The sequence below is a fragment of the Carassius carassius genome, chromosome 18 (assembly GCF_963082965.1).
Source record: "Carassius carassius chromosome 18, fCarCar2.1, whole genome shotgun sequence".
In the NCBI taxonomy this organism is placed as follows: Eukaryota; Metazoa; Chordata; class Actinopteri; order Cypriniformes; family Cyprinidae; genus Carassius; species Carassius carassius.
The window spans coordinates 8,180,434-8,196,069 of NC_081772.1; the positions used below are offsets into that span (position 1 = coordinate 8,180,434).

Here is a 15,636-nt window from a genome sequence, read left to right on the forward strand (position 1 = left end):
TAATAATAATTACACATGTACAGACCGTGCTATAGCAACACTCTAACTGACTGATATGTTGTTGCTTCGGATTAATATTAATAAACAAAATAGCTTACTTTTGCTAAAACTATTAAAAACGCCAGACATGAAGCACAAACGTCACACCTACTGACCGTTGGCTAAACGTCTTCTGTGGGTTCTTCTTCTGTGGTTTTTTTATTTGGCGGTTTGCAAACAAAGTACATTACCGCCATCTGAAGAACTGAATTGTGAATTCATTGGGATATAACATTTCAGTCTACTCTGTGTATATAAAAATAAAATAAAAAACCCTTTCCTTCCATTATTAAATCCTGTTTACAAGCTGAGTTTCTTTGAGAAAAGTCATGACAGCCTTAATTATGTATTGTGTGCCAGGCAGACTCAATACGTTTTTTTTTTAACTCAATCCATTAATCAATGCCCTCTGTAGATCTGTCCTTTTTTCAGATTATTTCCGACATATCAGGAGAATGTTTTACACTTTCCACTTTCCACCAATGTATATACATCATCCTGTCTGGTGTTTTCCTATTAATCTTAAGCAACTATTTAACCTTGTGTGCCCTATCCTCAGTCTTGTTAAAATCGTTTCCTCCTGCCTGTACTTTTTAACAATCACTTCTTTCTGAATGCCATAAAAATGTCTTCCTTTCTCTTCCTGATCCCATGTATCCTGATCCATGTTATTTTTATATCTAGCTATATTTTCTGTCTTCAGGGCTTCTTTTGCCAATTTATCCACCTTTTCCATCGATAGGCTACCCACATGCGCTGGAACCCACGTAACGTTAAACTGTGTGTAACCTTTTTGTTGAGTTAGTCTAAAAATTAGTTGATTTATTTTTATCTAAAAGATCTTTAGACACGGAATCTGAGCATGTTACTCTCTTATGTGACCTGGGCCGTTTCCCAAAAGCTTCGTAAGCCTAAAAAGTTCGTAAAAACGATCGTACGACTGATCTTAATATTACGGTCTGTTTCCCAAAAGCATCGTAACTTAAAGGGTTAGTTCACCCAATAATGAAAATTATGTCATTAATAACTCACCCTCATGTCGTTCCAAACCCGTGAGACCTCCGTTTATCTTTGGAACACAGTTTAAGATATTTTAGATTTAGTCCGAGAGCTCTCAGTCCCTCCATTGAAACTGTGTGTACGGTATACTGTCCATGTCCAGAAACAGGGGCGTCGGACTGGGGGTAAAACCAGTACTGATTACCAGGGCCCCAAATGAAGAGAGGGCCCTTGAAAAGTCTGGAACATATATTTTCAATGGGGGTGGGGGGCCCATTAGGACTGCCTATGCATAGGGCCCGGGATCTTGTGCAGCGCTTCTGTCCAGAAAGGTAAGAAAAACATCATCAAAGTAGTCCATGTGTAGTGATATCGTTCACGAACGAATCATTTGATGTAACTGGATCTTTTTGAACCAGTTCACCAAATCAAACTGAATCGTTTGAAACGGCTCGCAAAAGCATTAATCCACAAATGACTTAAGCTGTTAACTTTTTTTAATGTGGCTTACACTCCCTCTGAGTTAAAACAAACCAATATCCCGGAGTAAATCATTCACCCAAACAGTACACTTGACTGAACTGCTGTGAAGAGAGAACTGAAGATGAACACCGAGCTGAGCCAGATAACGAACAAAAGATTGACTGTTAATATTGTATTTTGGGATAAATACAGCTGCACCTGTTTTGCCAGTTATTTGATCTTTAGATGCATCTGTGTATATTTGTATTGTATCTTCATATCTGGTTTCTATATACTGTAGAATATTTTGATATATGCCAGATATTATAATGTCTGTCTTTTATTTCCATATTTACTATAGGAAAACAGAATAACCATGGTGGGATGGCAGTCATATGTATTGTTTTACAGCATGCATTAGTGTCTATTCCCATTTCCTTTGCCTCTATTGTTCCCCTCCATCCAAAGCTACTAATATTGGTACGGCCATACTCCCAACATTCTTCAAGTACCTTTTCTGCAGGGTGTGTTGTATCATGCCCATGCAGATTTGTCCAGACATTGTTAGTTTAAGCCGTTTAATCTTTAATAGCATTTCTCCTACTTCTACTTGAAGTTGAAGCTACAGGTGACTTTCTGAGAGCTCCACAACACAACCGCAGGGCCTTAGCCTGCACCCTGTCCAAACCTGTCAATACAGTTTTTGCTGCAGAATTATACACTATGCACCCATAATCATGAATGTAGCGAATTAAGGCTATATTCATTTCATAGCTGTACCTGATGCACCCCATCTATATCCTGATTAACATTTTAGTATATTTATATCTCTCTTGTACTTATCTATCATTTTTTGAATATGGACTTTAAAAGTGAGCTTAGTTTCGAACCATACCCCTAAATACCTTATGATCCTTTCTTGTGTGATTGACGGTCCATAGTTTGATATCTAGTATAGGGTTTACCTGCTTTTTAGTGAAACATATATATTATGTCTTTTCCACAGATAATCAAAAATTTTCCAACCTGATCTATTGCTTTCTGCATTCTTGACTCCAGTATGCTAATTTTACGACCTATCACCCATAATGCCCCATCATCAGCATATAAGGGTTTACTCATTCTCTGCTCAACTCCAGAAAACACATCATCAATCATATTAAATCAATAAAGGGCTACATACACTCCCCTGAGGTGTACCGTTTTCTATAGAGTAAGTGTTTGATAATTCCACTCCTATTCAAACCTCAATATTTCTTTGTTTTAAAAAGTCTCTAATCCAATTGATCATTTTACCACCTATTCCCAATTTAGTTTAATTAAAAGCCCCTCCTTCCATAACATATCGTATGCCTTTTCCATGTCAAACTCACTATTTACTTGCACTTTCAGTATTTCATTCTCCAAGCAAATAATAGGATCCATAGTTGTTCATTCTTTACGAAAGCCGCTCTGATACTGGGAGAAAAGTCCTTTTTTTCATATACTAATCTTTTAGTTATCATTTCCTCCATGAGTCTATGTTTTAACATTTACCACAGAGGCTGTACCTCCTCACATGATTTTTGTTCTCCTGAGGAACCCAAGTTGTTATCTTATACATGACCAGTAGTTTAAGGGGATAAACTACTGGTAGGTCATCCTAAGCAGTTAGGCCAGATTTCCTGTAAACAATAAATTGCATCGATTAACCAAAAGAGAAGTTTAAATAATTCAAAAACGTCATTACAATTTCGAGAACTTGGAGTAGTTTTAATTTTAATAAAACTGACACCCTTCAGTTCACAGCTGTTCTCTCATCTTATAAAAATACAGTTTTTTTAGACAGAAGCGTATTATCAAATATTGAAATAAACAGAATTATTGATAACAATTGCTTTTCAAATGATCTTTAAAGACACTCATTATTTGTTAGTACACAGTAATGCTTGCAGAGTAAAATAAAATATGAAGGAAATTTTTTTTTTATTTAGGTTCATTGTACATCATGCATAGATAAACTTCAGGACTGGGATTTTATTCTAATCTATAAAATTAAGAAGGTCCTGCTTCAAACTGTATTCTCTTGATGTTGTCGCAGTTAAAACATACCATTTCCAAATGTTAAATAATAGGCAGACCAAATGAAAACAGCTGTTTGATCATTATGACATAGTCCGACTTCCAAACAGGAACACAGAAATCAGCCTCTTGTAGGATGTTCTCAATTCTTGCTCTCCAAACGAGCAAAATCTTGAACATTCTCAGTAAACAGTCAAACATCAACCAAACTTCATCTCCATCCTCCTGCAGATCCATGTCTCTTCACTGCCAGTAGGACTGAGAAACAAACAATTGTCCAATCCCAACAGGTCCTTAGATTTGTTCAGTCCGTCTCCATGGCCCCACTGTGGGACTCTTTGGAGACCATTAATCTCATCAGCTTCCCATGCAGTTTCTCGATCTTCTTTACATCTTGGGCTTGGTCGGTTTTGTACTGCAGACACTGAAAGAAAACAGTCAAAATAACATGACCTACACAAGACCACAAACAAAACTATATTTGCAGGAGCTTAAAACTTACCACAGCATCATCTGTGACTTTCAGACAGAGATTTCCATCACAGTGTCGATATTTCAGAACCACTCTGACCTGAATAAACAAAATTAACAGTTACGTACATTTATAGTACACGTACAGCCTTTCTCTGCCTGACAGTTGATTTAGACGCATATATACTTAACATTACATATATTTTACGCACAGACGACATATCAAATTTACTCTAAATCACATTTACACAACTGTAATAAGTTGCTTTTGACTGTAAACGTGAACATGAGCTGTGCTTGTAGCCAGTAGCCTCAAACTAAGAGGTTGTTTATCGTTTACCTTCATTGGATCCGTAAGGTAAAGTTTTTCTGCCGCTCGCGCAAACTCTTCCCACGTCTGATAATAAGGCATGATGTAATCAACCTTAAATAAAGGGTATCTTACTAAATAATTTAGCTTCGTACTAAAATACAGCTGGTTGAAGCAAAACCCAGGTGGCAGAAAATATGGCCACCTTCAGCTGTAGAAAAACCCACTCTGATTGGTCGGCAGCTGAACGGTCAAATAGAAACCATGCACACTGATGGGTGCACACTACGTAGTGTACGTGTCGGATTTGAGGATCGTGATTGGTTCATTCAGCCGAAAGACGGGAGGGAGGAGCTTAATGGCTGCATTGTCACATTGTACTTGTTTCATTTCGCGGCGCTGGTCAGGGTGGATCAATCATACTATTTGTGATGACTGTATTTAAAATCATTTTTATAGTAATTGGTAAATTGGAGTTCAGTAGTTATGTTAGTTACATGTCCCTTAGAATAACAGATAAACTATTACACGTGCTAGTTTCAAATGCATCCAACTCAAAACGTCCTGTGATTTGAATGCGGCTCAGAAAATGATTCTCGGGGTATTTTGACCCCCCATGCTTCCGCCCTCTGCTGGTACACAACTTTGTGTCTCGTCCTATCCAAATACTAGCTACAAACTTTCTGTCAAAGGGTCTGTCTGCAGACTGCAAGACGGGGGCGTAACTTGAAGTGGGCGTAACTTGAAGTAGGAGGCGTAACTTGAAGTTGTTCAAATCACACAGAACCACGCGAGACCTCAAAATGAGACTTTGTCGGGATGCGTTCGAAACCGCATACCCTTTAATTAGGCACTTAATTTCAATAAGTACTAACTTAACGAGCGCTAAAAGAGTATATATACTCTACAGCCTAAATGCATATGTATGAAGTATGAATGCAAATTGTATATCATCATCCGCTATGTTGATCATGTGACCTACAAAGTTAAAACAAGCACAAAAACGTAAAAGACATAGGTGACAAGTTTAATTAATGTATTTGTAATTATCTTGATAATGAAGAACATGTTTCAGAAACGGCTACCTTTTTATTTTGTGATTGTAGTATAGCCAATACTGTTGATTTTATTTTTTTATATTTTTAACTCCACTTATGTGATCAAGTGTTATCCTTAAAGCATTTTTTTTTATAATTTGAAAACCCAAAATCATTTCTCATCATCTCTTGAATATTTTTTCAATTATTTTACGTGGAAAATGTTTTTCTTGTATTGTATCTCATACTATGAAGAAAACATGCTTTTTTTAATTTACTGTTTTATGGCATTATGATTGTTTATTGTTAGATACAACCGTCTTACCATGATTTTTTATGAAATAATTTGGCAATAATAATAAAAAAGTGGGTCAGGTGCACAAACACCTCACAGCGACTCCGAGCAGCTGATCGAAGTACCCTTTGTGCAGATATCGCAAAGATCTCACCTTTGGAGAAGACTGTTGATTTGACACTCTAAAAATGTAAGTATTACTACTCGAAAATTAACATTACCCCATAATGAATTGCATCTTTTGCCCACCCCAACACTTACATGCAATAATAACGATAAATGCCAAACAATAATTATATAATTTTTTTTCTTAAAATGACATTTTAGTAAAAGTAGCCAAATGTATTTTATTTTGTGACACCGCTATACATGAATATATACTAGTTAAATAAATGCAGTCGATGTGAATACATCCATTTTCAGTCAAGCAATTAATACATGAATGGATAAAATATTTATATGTTATTTACTGACAACAAAAAACATGTCTAAATGATTAATGTATAAAAAATGTATGAAAATGTATAAAAAAAAGCATCACAATAAATGCATACATGTACAAGTCAACAACACGTGATACAAAGCTTCATTCAAACTTATTGTTCTAACAATCAAGTATTTACAGATGGTGAACCCAACATCCTCCTGCGATCTGAACACAGCTGATACAGTTCTGCTGCTGCACTTCACAATCTCACTCTTTTCAACGGGGATGTCGTTGAGCAACAGGATGAGGAAGACCTTGATGACGGCTCTCTGAACCACACAACCTTGAAGCTAGAGCAGGGGAACACGTGCAGGACAATCTGACTGCTGTGTCTGCTCCAAACTTTCGTGTGCCTGCTCTCCACGAGCACGACTACCTGAAAAACATTTACACAGAGTTTACAAGTACATGCATTGATTTATTACTTTTGTAGTTGGCTAAACCACTGAAGTGGTTCAAATTTATAAATAAATTATACATTTATTCAAAGTGACTTACAGTGCATAACAGTTTTTACCTAACATGTGTTCCCTGGTATTTGAACCCACAACCTTGCGCTGCTAACGCAATGCTCTACCACTTGAGCCACAGGAACACCAGTATGTCCTTGAGCAAGGCTCTGTTCTCCAGGTTGATCAGGGGATTGTAGGCCCCTGTAATAAGAGCACTGTCAATCACTTCAGATAAAAGCTCCATCACATTTTTTGATGATGCTTTTCTGAAAGTCAGCCTTCATTGTTTAAACATTAACCAGCTGAACAAACTTTACCAAAATCACATCCTCAGTGTCTTGTGGTCTTTCTCTAGATGCTCTCACTGGCTCTGGGGTCACTGAGGATGAAGACACCACAGCAACATCTGATCCTGAAGAGACAGTAAAGGGCAGGTGGAGTGAGGGAGCGTCTCATCTGTGACTCTCGATCATTTCCAGGATGATGCTGTGGTCTTCTCCATCCTCAGTGCACACACCAGTCTACAGACATTTTCATGCCCTACAAAAATACACATACACAACACAAAAAGTCATTACATTATTCTTTTGTTTCGGGTTTTCCATCTTTTTCACCTTTCCTTCCAGGTCCTGCTGCACCACAAAAGATCTGCAGCAAATGCACAGAAATCAAGAATAAGAAAGGAGGTGTAATAGTTGTTTGAAATTAAATTAATTAAAATAAAATACAACTTAAGATTTAAAATGTTTCATTTATTTCTGTAGTGTACTTACACAAATCCTTTGATGGCAGCATTCCTTCATCAGTTACTCTACAGCAGATAAACACACGTGTGTCTCATCTGTCCCTGTAACATCCAGACAAGAGTCAGTCTCCTCTGTGATTTATCTGTGATATACTGCATTTACATGTAGAGTTAATAACTGATGTAACTCACTTTTTATCCAACACAAATGTTCCTTAAATTATCAATATTGCAAATGGACAAATAAAATAGATAACTTATGTTTAGTTACTTTATGTAGATTTGTTTGTTTACATGACTCACACTAATCTATAGCAGTGTTGACAAAAGTGAATTCTACACAATATCACACACACATCACTCAGACACCTGTTTCATGTCTGTTAGATGTGCTCATCTACAATTCTTATCAAACATTATCCAGTCAGATGATAAATAGACATTTTAGTAATAGTCTTCAAGAAGTATATATGGTTTATGTAAATCCACTATTGAGTCGTGTACTTAATGGAGCTCCCATGTTAGTTATGCATTATAAAACATGTTTACAGCAAAATCACAAAGGCACAAAAAATTACGCCTTAGTTTTAATAAATTATTAACTCCAAAAACAATACCACTGTATGAAAATGACTTATACACTTCAATTTAAATAATTATCTCGGAAAAAAAATAAGATTCTCACCGTTGTCTCTCACAGCAAGCTGTCATTTTCGTCTTCTTCCCAGTTTAACGGCGGTTGGCATCCAGCTTATTGGTGCAATACCCCCTTCTTCTGTTCCAGAGTGATAATACGTCAGATAACTCTCACATTGTCCGCTAACTTTAATATCTAAACACACATCATGCATCAAATCCTGCCTAAAACCCCTGCCTCCCTTAAAACGTAATCAATATTCTACTCTGTGCCGCCATATTGCCAACAACGTATCGTTTTGAGGTCTCGCGTGGTTCTGTGTGATTTGGACAACTTCAAGTTACGCCTCCTACTTCAAGTTACGCCCACTTCAAGTTACGCCCCCGTCTTGCAGTCTGCAGACGTACACGCTTGCGTAAACGGCCGATGAGCGACTGCTAAACTGGCGTGTCATTTAAAGAGAGTCCTAGAGGAATACTGTATAAATAATATTGTATAATATTTATCTAGTAGTAGTTGTATTGCAAAGCAAGTAAGCAAATTTTAACGGTTGTTAATGCTTTCTTTTTTATAACATGCTTGAAACGACACGTGCGTTCAAAGAGATGTACTTAGAATGCATAAATTAAACACTGTATTAACAACTAAATATGGTCTAAATAGCAATGACATGACTGTGATACAGTTGTGGCACGGATAAAACTATACAGGGGTCCTGAGACTAAAGCACAAAAATGTTTTGTTAAAATATTATGTGTACAAACTGTATAATGAGTGCACCAGCAGATGGCAGTGTAAACTTTTTTAAAGTTGAATTTTACACAATTTTGAAATTGTATGCCAAATAATATCCCTTTCATTTTGCCTTCAGTCATATACCCATGCTACATATACAGTGGGTAAAGAAAAGAACCAGGCACTTTTAAAATAGTCACATTTTGTTGATTTGCAGCCTGAAATGAATAATTAATTAATTTAGCTGTATTTACTCAGTGCAACATATATCATCCAAGTGAAAGATATAACACCAACATGTCAGAAAAAAACAACAACCCGGAATCAATGTGTTGGATAGAGGATCACCCACTTTTTTGTTGAACTACATTTTGCTTTAAATACAGCCTTTAGTCTGTTGGAAATGTCTCTAACTCTGCGCATTGCAATATTTGCCCTCTCTTCTTTGCAGAACTGCTCAAGTTCAGTTTAATTTGATGGTGACTGTTTGTGGACTGCCGTCTTTAAGTCATTGCACAGATTTTCAATGAGGTTTAGGTCTGGGCTTCGACTTGGCCACGCAAGGACATTCAACTTTTTCTCCTTCAACCACTGTTTGGTCAGTTTTGCTGTGTGCTTTGGGCCAATGTCATATTGGAAAGTAACCCGTCTTCCCATTGACAACTTTCTGGCAGAATGAGCATATTTTCCTCAATACTTTGATGGTATTTTGCTCTGTCCATTTTTACATTTTATTCTGACCAATTAAATTCAATTCGAGTTTATTTGTATAGCGATTTTTACAATACAAATCATTACAAAGCAACTTTACAGAAAATTAAGTTCCACAATATTTAGTAGTAGCTTATAAGTGGTGACTCTCAGTTTGTGTGCATATGACAGGATTTTTCAGAAAAATTAATACAAGACGTAGTCAACCAGATGATGAACATTATTAACAGCAATTATTATATGATGCAGTCACACTTGTAGCAATATTTGTTAATTCTGTATGTTGTTTCAGGGTTAGCATCATCTGAGATCGTCTGAGGGGTTGGCATCATCTCTTCTCAGGTGTTTTGGATCCAGACTGGAGCTTGTGTATATCCTAGTTACCACAGGATGTGATCACAGGATGTAAATCCCGTAGCAAAACAGAGAAACAAATAGAGACATAATTAGCATAGCTGCTGTTCCAACAAAGTAAAATTAATTAGTTTAACCCAAGCTAAAGAATAAGAATGCACATTTGATCAGATGCAACTGCAGTCACAATTTAAAAGATGCATTATTTGAATGCTTGGCGAAAGAGATGCGTTTTTAATCTAGATTTAAACAGAGAGAGTGTGTCTGAACCCCGAACATTATCAGGAAGGCTATTCCAGAGTTTGGGAGTCAAATGTGATGATAATCTGTAACTGATATGGAACTTAATAGGTAGCCAGTGCAGAGACTGTAAAATTGGGGTAATATGATCATATTTTCTTGACTTGGTTAGGACTCTAGCCGCTGCATTTTGGGCTACCTGTAGCTTGTTTATTGAAGATGCAGGACAACCACCTAGAAGTGCGTTACAATAGTCCAGTCTAGAGGTCATGAATGCATGAATTAGTTTTTCTGCATCAGAAACAGGTAACGTTTCGTTGCTTGGCAATGTTTCAAAGATGGAAGAATAAAAGCACGAAAGTATAAGAAAAACTGTGAAATATAGAACAGCGGTTGCACTAGTGTAATGTATGATGAATGTGAAGTGTTGAATTTGATTCATCTTATGACGTTTTGTTTTTCATAAACTATGTTCTCTCTTTAATATGAGGAAAAGGATCTAAATATGCTCCAGTGATCTTTTATATCGATCTATATACATTTATTAATTGTATTTTGGTTATAAAATGTTTATTTGTTCAAGTTAATGTGTAAAATAGAGAGGTGAATGTCTCTGAGAGGCTCATTCTGTTGCCGCGTTTGGCGCGCTTGGTGGTCACGTGACCGGGCACTGAGGAAAGATTAGAAAAGCACACTTTGTGTTCTTCCATTATATATACTCGCCTGTGAGGGGAAAAAAATAGTGAATTGTGTTAATATTTACAACACACAATATACATTTACAATGTATAATATACATATATTGGGTAAATCTAATTCTAAGTCATATTGTCTTTATAAATATTAGTATTGATGTGTATAAAGTGTATACAGAGTATTCAGGTGTCAACAAAAGGGGCAAAAGGAAGATAAGAAAAATGATAATATGATTTTGTTGTGATGACAGTGACATTAAAGTGCTGTCTAAAAGAGACACAACAGAATGTAAAGCAAAGCTTTATAAAAACAGTTGTATGTATCTGAAATTGATTTTGCACTGAATAAACATACCAACAGAGGAGCTGTGAAGGAGCAGACGTGACTCTCCCGGTCTTTTCATTTTATCCTGTTTTTACAGTTTTTACAGTAATCTGTCTGACGGGCCTCCGGAGGCGGGCCTGCAACAGATTCTTGGGGGCTCGTCCAGGATCCACTCCATGTGACGCTTGGAGGCGGGTCCAAAGATTTCAGAACCGTAGGGACCAGGCGGCGTTGGGGCTAGAGGCCGGCGGCTGCTACATCCACGGAGCAACGAGACAAGAGGGCGTGTGCCAGGCAATCTGTGAGTACTGTATTCATCCTGAGGTCCAGGCTACCACCGAAGGGACGACAGGCGGTGACATAATGGCGGATCGTGCAAGGAAACAGTTGGTGTGGGACATCAAAAGGGAGCTAATCTCCTTACCTGCTGACGAACTGTTCCGCATCGCTAAGATTATTGGGTCAACAGCTAAACACGTCACCAGTGAACTGGATCTGGAGGACAGTGGGGTTTGTTTTGACCATATCAATGCTTTCATGTCCAGTGAACTTTTGCTAGAGACTGAGGACCAAGGTATGAGTGAACTGTTGTCATTGCAAGAGATGGTAAAATCAGCAAAACAGATTTACACAACTACATCTGATGTTGATAAAAACACTCACCCTACACCTGTTTTACACCCACTCACCTCTCATGACACTTATCAGACACCACCACATGTTACACCTGATTCAGGGGATGTTAAGGGGGGCATATCTGAAACAAACACAGAAATGCATAAAATGCTGGCAGAGTATGAAGAACTTGGCCGAAAAATCCAACAGTGCATGACACCTACCCAGAATACTAACTTGACTCACACTTTAGCACAGGCGGGCGCCACTACAGCACACGTAAACCAGACTGAGCAATCCAAACGTGTAGCTCCTGACTTTGCGTTCCCTATGGGGGGTTTTCTATATATCCAGCCCCGTGAGTTTAAAATACATGGAGGCCAGATTGGAGATCACTCATCAGACATCACGTTCAACAATGTGTGGAGGCAAATAGAAAGTGGCTTCAAAGAGAACTTCAGCAATGCCGATGTTGTTAGAGGTGTGCTGCGAATTATCAAGCCCGGCATTTTTAAAGATATGCTGATGAACAAAGATGACATGACTGTAGCTGAGCTTAAAGGGTTTTTACAATCGCATTTGGGGGACCGAAATAGCACAGAGCTGTTCCAAGAACTGATGTGCACCAAACAGAGTGAACACGAAACCCCTCAGCAGTTCCTATACAGAGTCATGGGGTTGAAACAAAAAATACTCTTTGCTGCAAAACAAGCTGACTCAGACAGGAAGTATAGTGCTGCTACTGTACAGGATGTGTTCTTACACACTGTCTACCAAGGACTAAGCCACCGGTGTAAAGATATTCGTAGTGAGCTGAAACCCTTGTTAGCCGATAGTGATGTAACTGACGATGCTATACTCAGGCACGTTATGAAGATCACAAGTGATGACAATGAGAGACTGCGGCGACTGGGTCCACCTACCAGAGCAAAACCATCTATGGCTAGTAGTGCCCAAGTTAGCGGTGAGACAGACAGAGATGTGAAAGCTGCAAAAGGTTCTGCTGCACAAAAATTTCAGGACGATCCGATTAAGCATCTTACTGCCAGGATTGATGCTCTAACCAGCATGGTAGACGCCATACAACATTCCATGCCAACACGTACTGACGGGGGCTGCCAGTGCTCTGCCAGCCAACCATCTTTTAGCCGGGTGAGCCGCTTGCGATGCTGCCCACGATGTGCAGACGAAGGGCGACAGAACTGTGGACACTGTTTCATCTGTGGAGAGGATGGACACCGGGCAGTGGGTTGCCTACGACGACCTCAGCGGCAGGGAAATGGGAGCCAGCCACTGCAAAGGGGCGACCAGTGACCGCACAGCAAATGCCTCAGTCAGACATTACTCCCCTGAAGTCAGCCAGGCCTAGCGGTGGAGTGTTGGAGACAAGAACGCCTGTATCAGAGACAAACAAACAAACCAATAAATGAGATTAAGTCCATGAGTCAAGGAGCAAGCATCCTGGGTTCCTGCAAAAACAAAAATGACAACATAATCAAACTGATCGGAAGCAAGGCACTGACCCAGTGCAACTTGAATGGCTTGACAGTAAGAGCGTTACTCGACATCGGCGCCCAAGTCAGCATGGTGGACCGTGTGTGGAGAGAGAAGTATTTGCCAAGTGTTGAAGTGAGGCCACTGCGAGAACTTCTCGGATGTCAAGATGATCTAAAAGTCTATGCTGTAAATGGAGACGTTATCCCATTTGACGGTTGGGTAGTCATCACAGTCAACCTGCTAGGAAATGAGGACCCAAGTTTATCTATCAATGTCCCATTCCTGGTGAGTAAAATGCCAATTGAGAGACCACTACTGGGTTACAATTTAATTGAAGAACTGATTCAGGGGCAGTCTGAGCAACTGATGCCAACACTTGCCTCACTACTGGCTGGAGCCATTGACATCCCTCGTGAAAAGGCACAAACCTTAGTCAAGGTGATCAAAGCTGCTGAAGATGATGATGGAGATGGGCACTTGAAGGTTGGTCCGAGAGCAGTAGTCATCCGGGCAGGACAGGTGGCTTGGGTGAAGTGCAGAATCCCTTTAAAGATGGCACAGTCTGACTCGGTGGCCCTGTTTGAGCCTCATGAAAATGGTGATCATTTAAGATTGTTGGATATTGGGGAAGGACTCTTAGAAATACAACCCCAAAGTGACCCTTGTGTTTTCATACCCATTGGAAATAACACAGTGGTAGATGTGACCCTGCCCCGTGGCACAGTGATTGGAACTCTACAAAGGATTGAGAGGATATTAGCGGAGTCTGGAAAAACAAATGAGCCGAGACAGACAGCAACAATCCAAGCTGCGTCTACTCCAGAAGATGAGGCAAAGTCATTGTGGCACCCACCTGTCAACCTGGACCATCTGAAAGAAGGGCAACGAGAGGTAGTTCAGAGAATGTTGTATGAGGAGTCTGGTGCTTTTAGCAGAGATGACAATGACATCGGATGCATACCCAGCTTGCAGATGCCAATCACACTTAAGGATGACATCCCGGTTCAGAGGGCATATTCCTCAGTACCAAAACCTTTGTTTAATGAGGTGAAGAGCTACATACAAGATCTTCTAGCAAAAGGATGGATCGTTAAATCAAAGTCGCCATACGCTGCTCCAGTAGTCTGTGTCCGCAAGAAAGATGGCAAGCTGAGGCTCTGTGTTGATTACCGTCTCCTAAACAGGAAAACCATCCCTGACCGTCATCCATTGCCTAGGATTCAGGATCTGATAGACACCCTTGGGGGCTACTCTTGGTTCAGCATTCTCGACCAAGGCAAAGCGTACCACCAGGGGTACATTGCAGAAGGATCCAGACACATGACAGCATTCATAACACCCTGGGGGCTTTATGAGTGGGTCCGGATCCCCTTTGGATTATCCAATGCGCCTGCTGCATTCCAACGCAGTATGGAAGAAATGCTTCATTCGCTCAGGGATGAGTGCTGTATCCCATATTTAGATGACGTCTTATGCTATGCGAGGTCCTTTGAAGAACATGTTGAGAGTATACGTAGAGTTTTGAGGGCCCTCCAGCATCACGGTGTAAAGCTGAAACCTGAAAAGTGAGAACTGTTCCGGAGTGAAGTCAGGTACGTTGGGCGGCTGGTGTCAGCCAAAGGGGTACGGATAGATCCTAAGGACCTGGAGGCTGTCAGATCCTTAACAACCAGGACTCCTCAGACAGTGGGTGATGTAAGGAGGCTGCTCGGGTTCCTCAGCTATTACCGTGCCTTCATTCAAGACTTCTCTAGGGTAGCAAAACCATTGTATGAGCTACTGCAGGCCAAGTCTGGGACAGCACAGAACACTCACAGCAAGAAGAGAGCTAAAGGCCCACAAATTCCCTCCAGATCTCCAGTAGAATGGACCAGGGACCACCAACAGATCCTGGAAGAACTAATTGGAATGTTAGCAAGCCCACCTATACTGGCATATCCGGACTTCAACTTACCCTTCACGCTCCACACTGACGCATCTGAAAGGGGCCTAGGGGCCATCCTATATCAGCGACAAGATGGGAGGTTGAGAGTAATAGGATATGGGGCCAGAACATTAACAATGACAGAGAGGAATTATCGATTACACAGTGGCAAACTTGAAATCCTTGCATTGAAGTGGGCGGTGTGTGAGAAGTTTCGGGACTACCTGTTCTACGCCCCACACTTCACAGTGTACACAGACAACAACCCCTTGACATACGTGATGAGCACAGCAAAGCTTAATGCAGTAGGCCATCGGTGGGTCGGAGAGCTGTCTGACTTCCGGTTCGACGTGAAGTACCGGCCAGGGAAAGTCAACATTGATGCAGATACCTTGTCTCGTCTTCCTCTGGACATCGAAGTATATGTGTCAGAGTGCACGGAAGAGCTACCTGCGGGGGCAATACATGCAGCATGGGAGGGCAGTAATGCATCAAAGATGAAGGACGTAGCCTGGGTCGCTGCCCTGTATATGTCTACTGGGGAG

The 15,636-nt window shown here is 40.0% G+C and overlaps 1 protein-coding gene and 1 long non-coding RNA gene across 5 annotated transcripts; both read right to left on the bottom strand.

Moving 5' to 3' along the window:
- Positions 1-3,231: 3,231 nt before the first annotated feature.
- srp9 (signal recognition particle 9) lies at positions 3,232-4,572 on the bottom strand. Its single transcript, XM_059497934.1, has 3 exons — positions 4,373-4,572; positions 4,064-4,132; positions 3,232-3,985 (listed from the first exon to the last, which is right to left on the bottom strand). The coding sequence occupies exons 1-3, from the start codon at positions 4,442-4,444 to the stop codon at positions 3,866-3,868; spliced, it is 261 nt and encodes an 86-aa protein (XP_059353917.1). The 5' UTR covers positions 4,445-4,572; the 3' UTR covers positions 3,232-3,865.
- Positions 4,573-6,215: 1,643 nt separating this feature from the next.
- On the bottom strand, positions 6,216-8,146 carry LOC132091832 (uncharacterized). 4 transcript variants are annotated; one of them, XR_009422138.1, is made up of 5 exons: positions 8,044-8,146; positions 7,387-7,460; positions 6,931-7,153; positions 6,679-6,814; positions 6,216-6,537 (listed from the first exon to the last, which is right to left on the bottom strand). It is a non-coding gene; the product is annotated as an uncharacterized LOC132091832 (long non-coding RNA). The 4 variants fall into 4 exon arrangements; XR_009422141.1 differs by having other exon boundaries at positions 6,931-7,261; XR_009422140.1 differs by lacking the exon at positions 6,679-6,814.
- Positions 8,147-15,636: the final 7,490 nt, after the last annotated feature.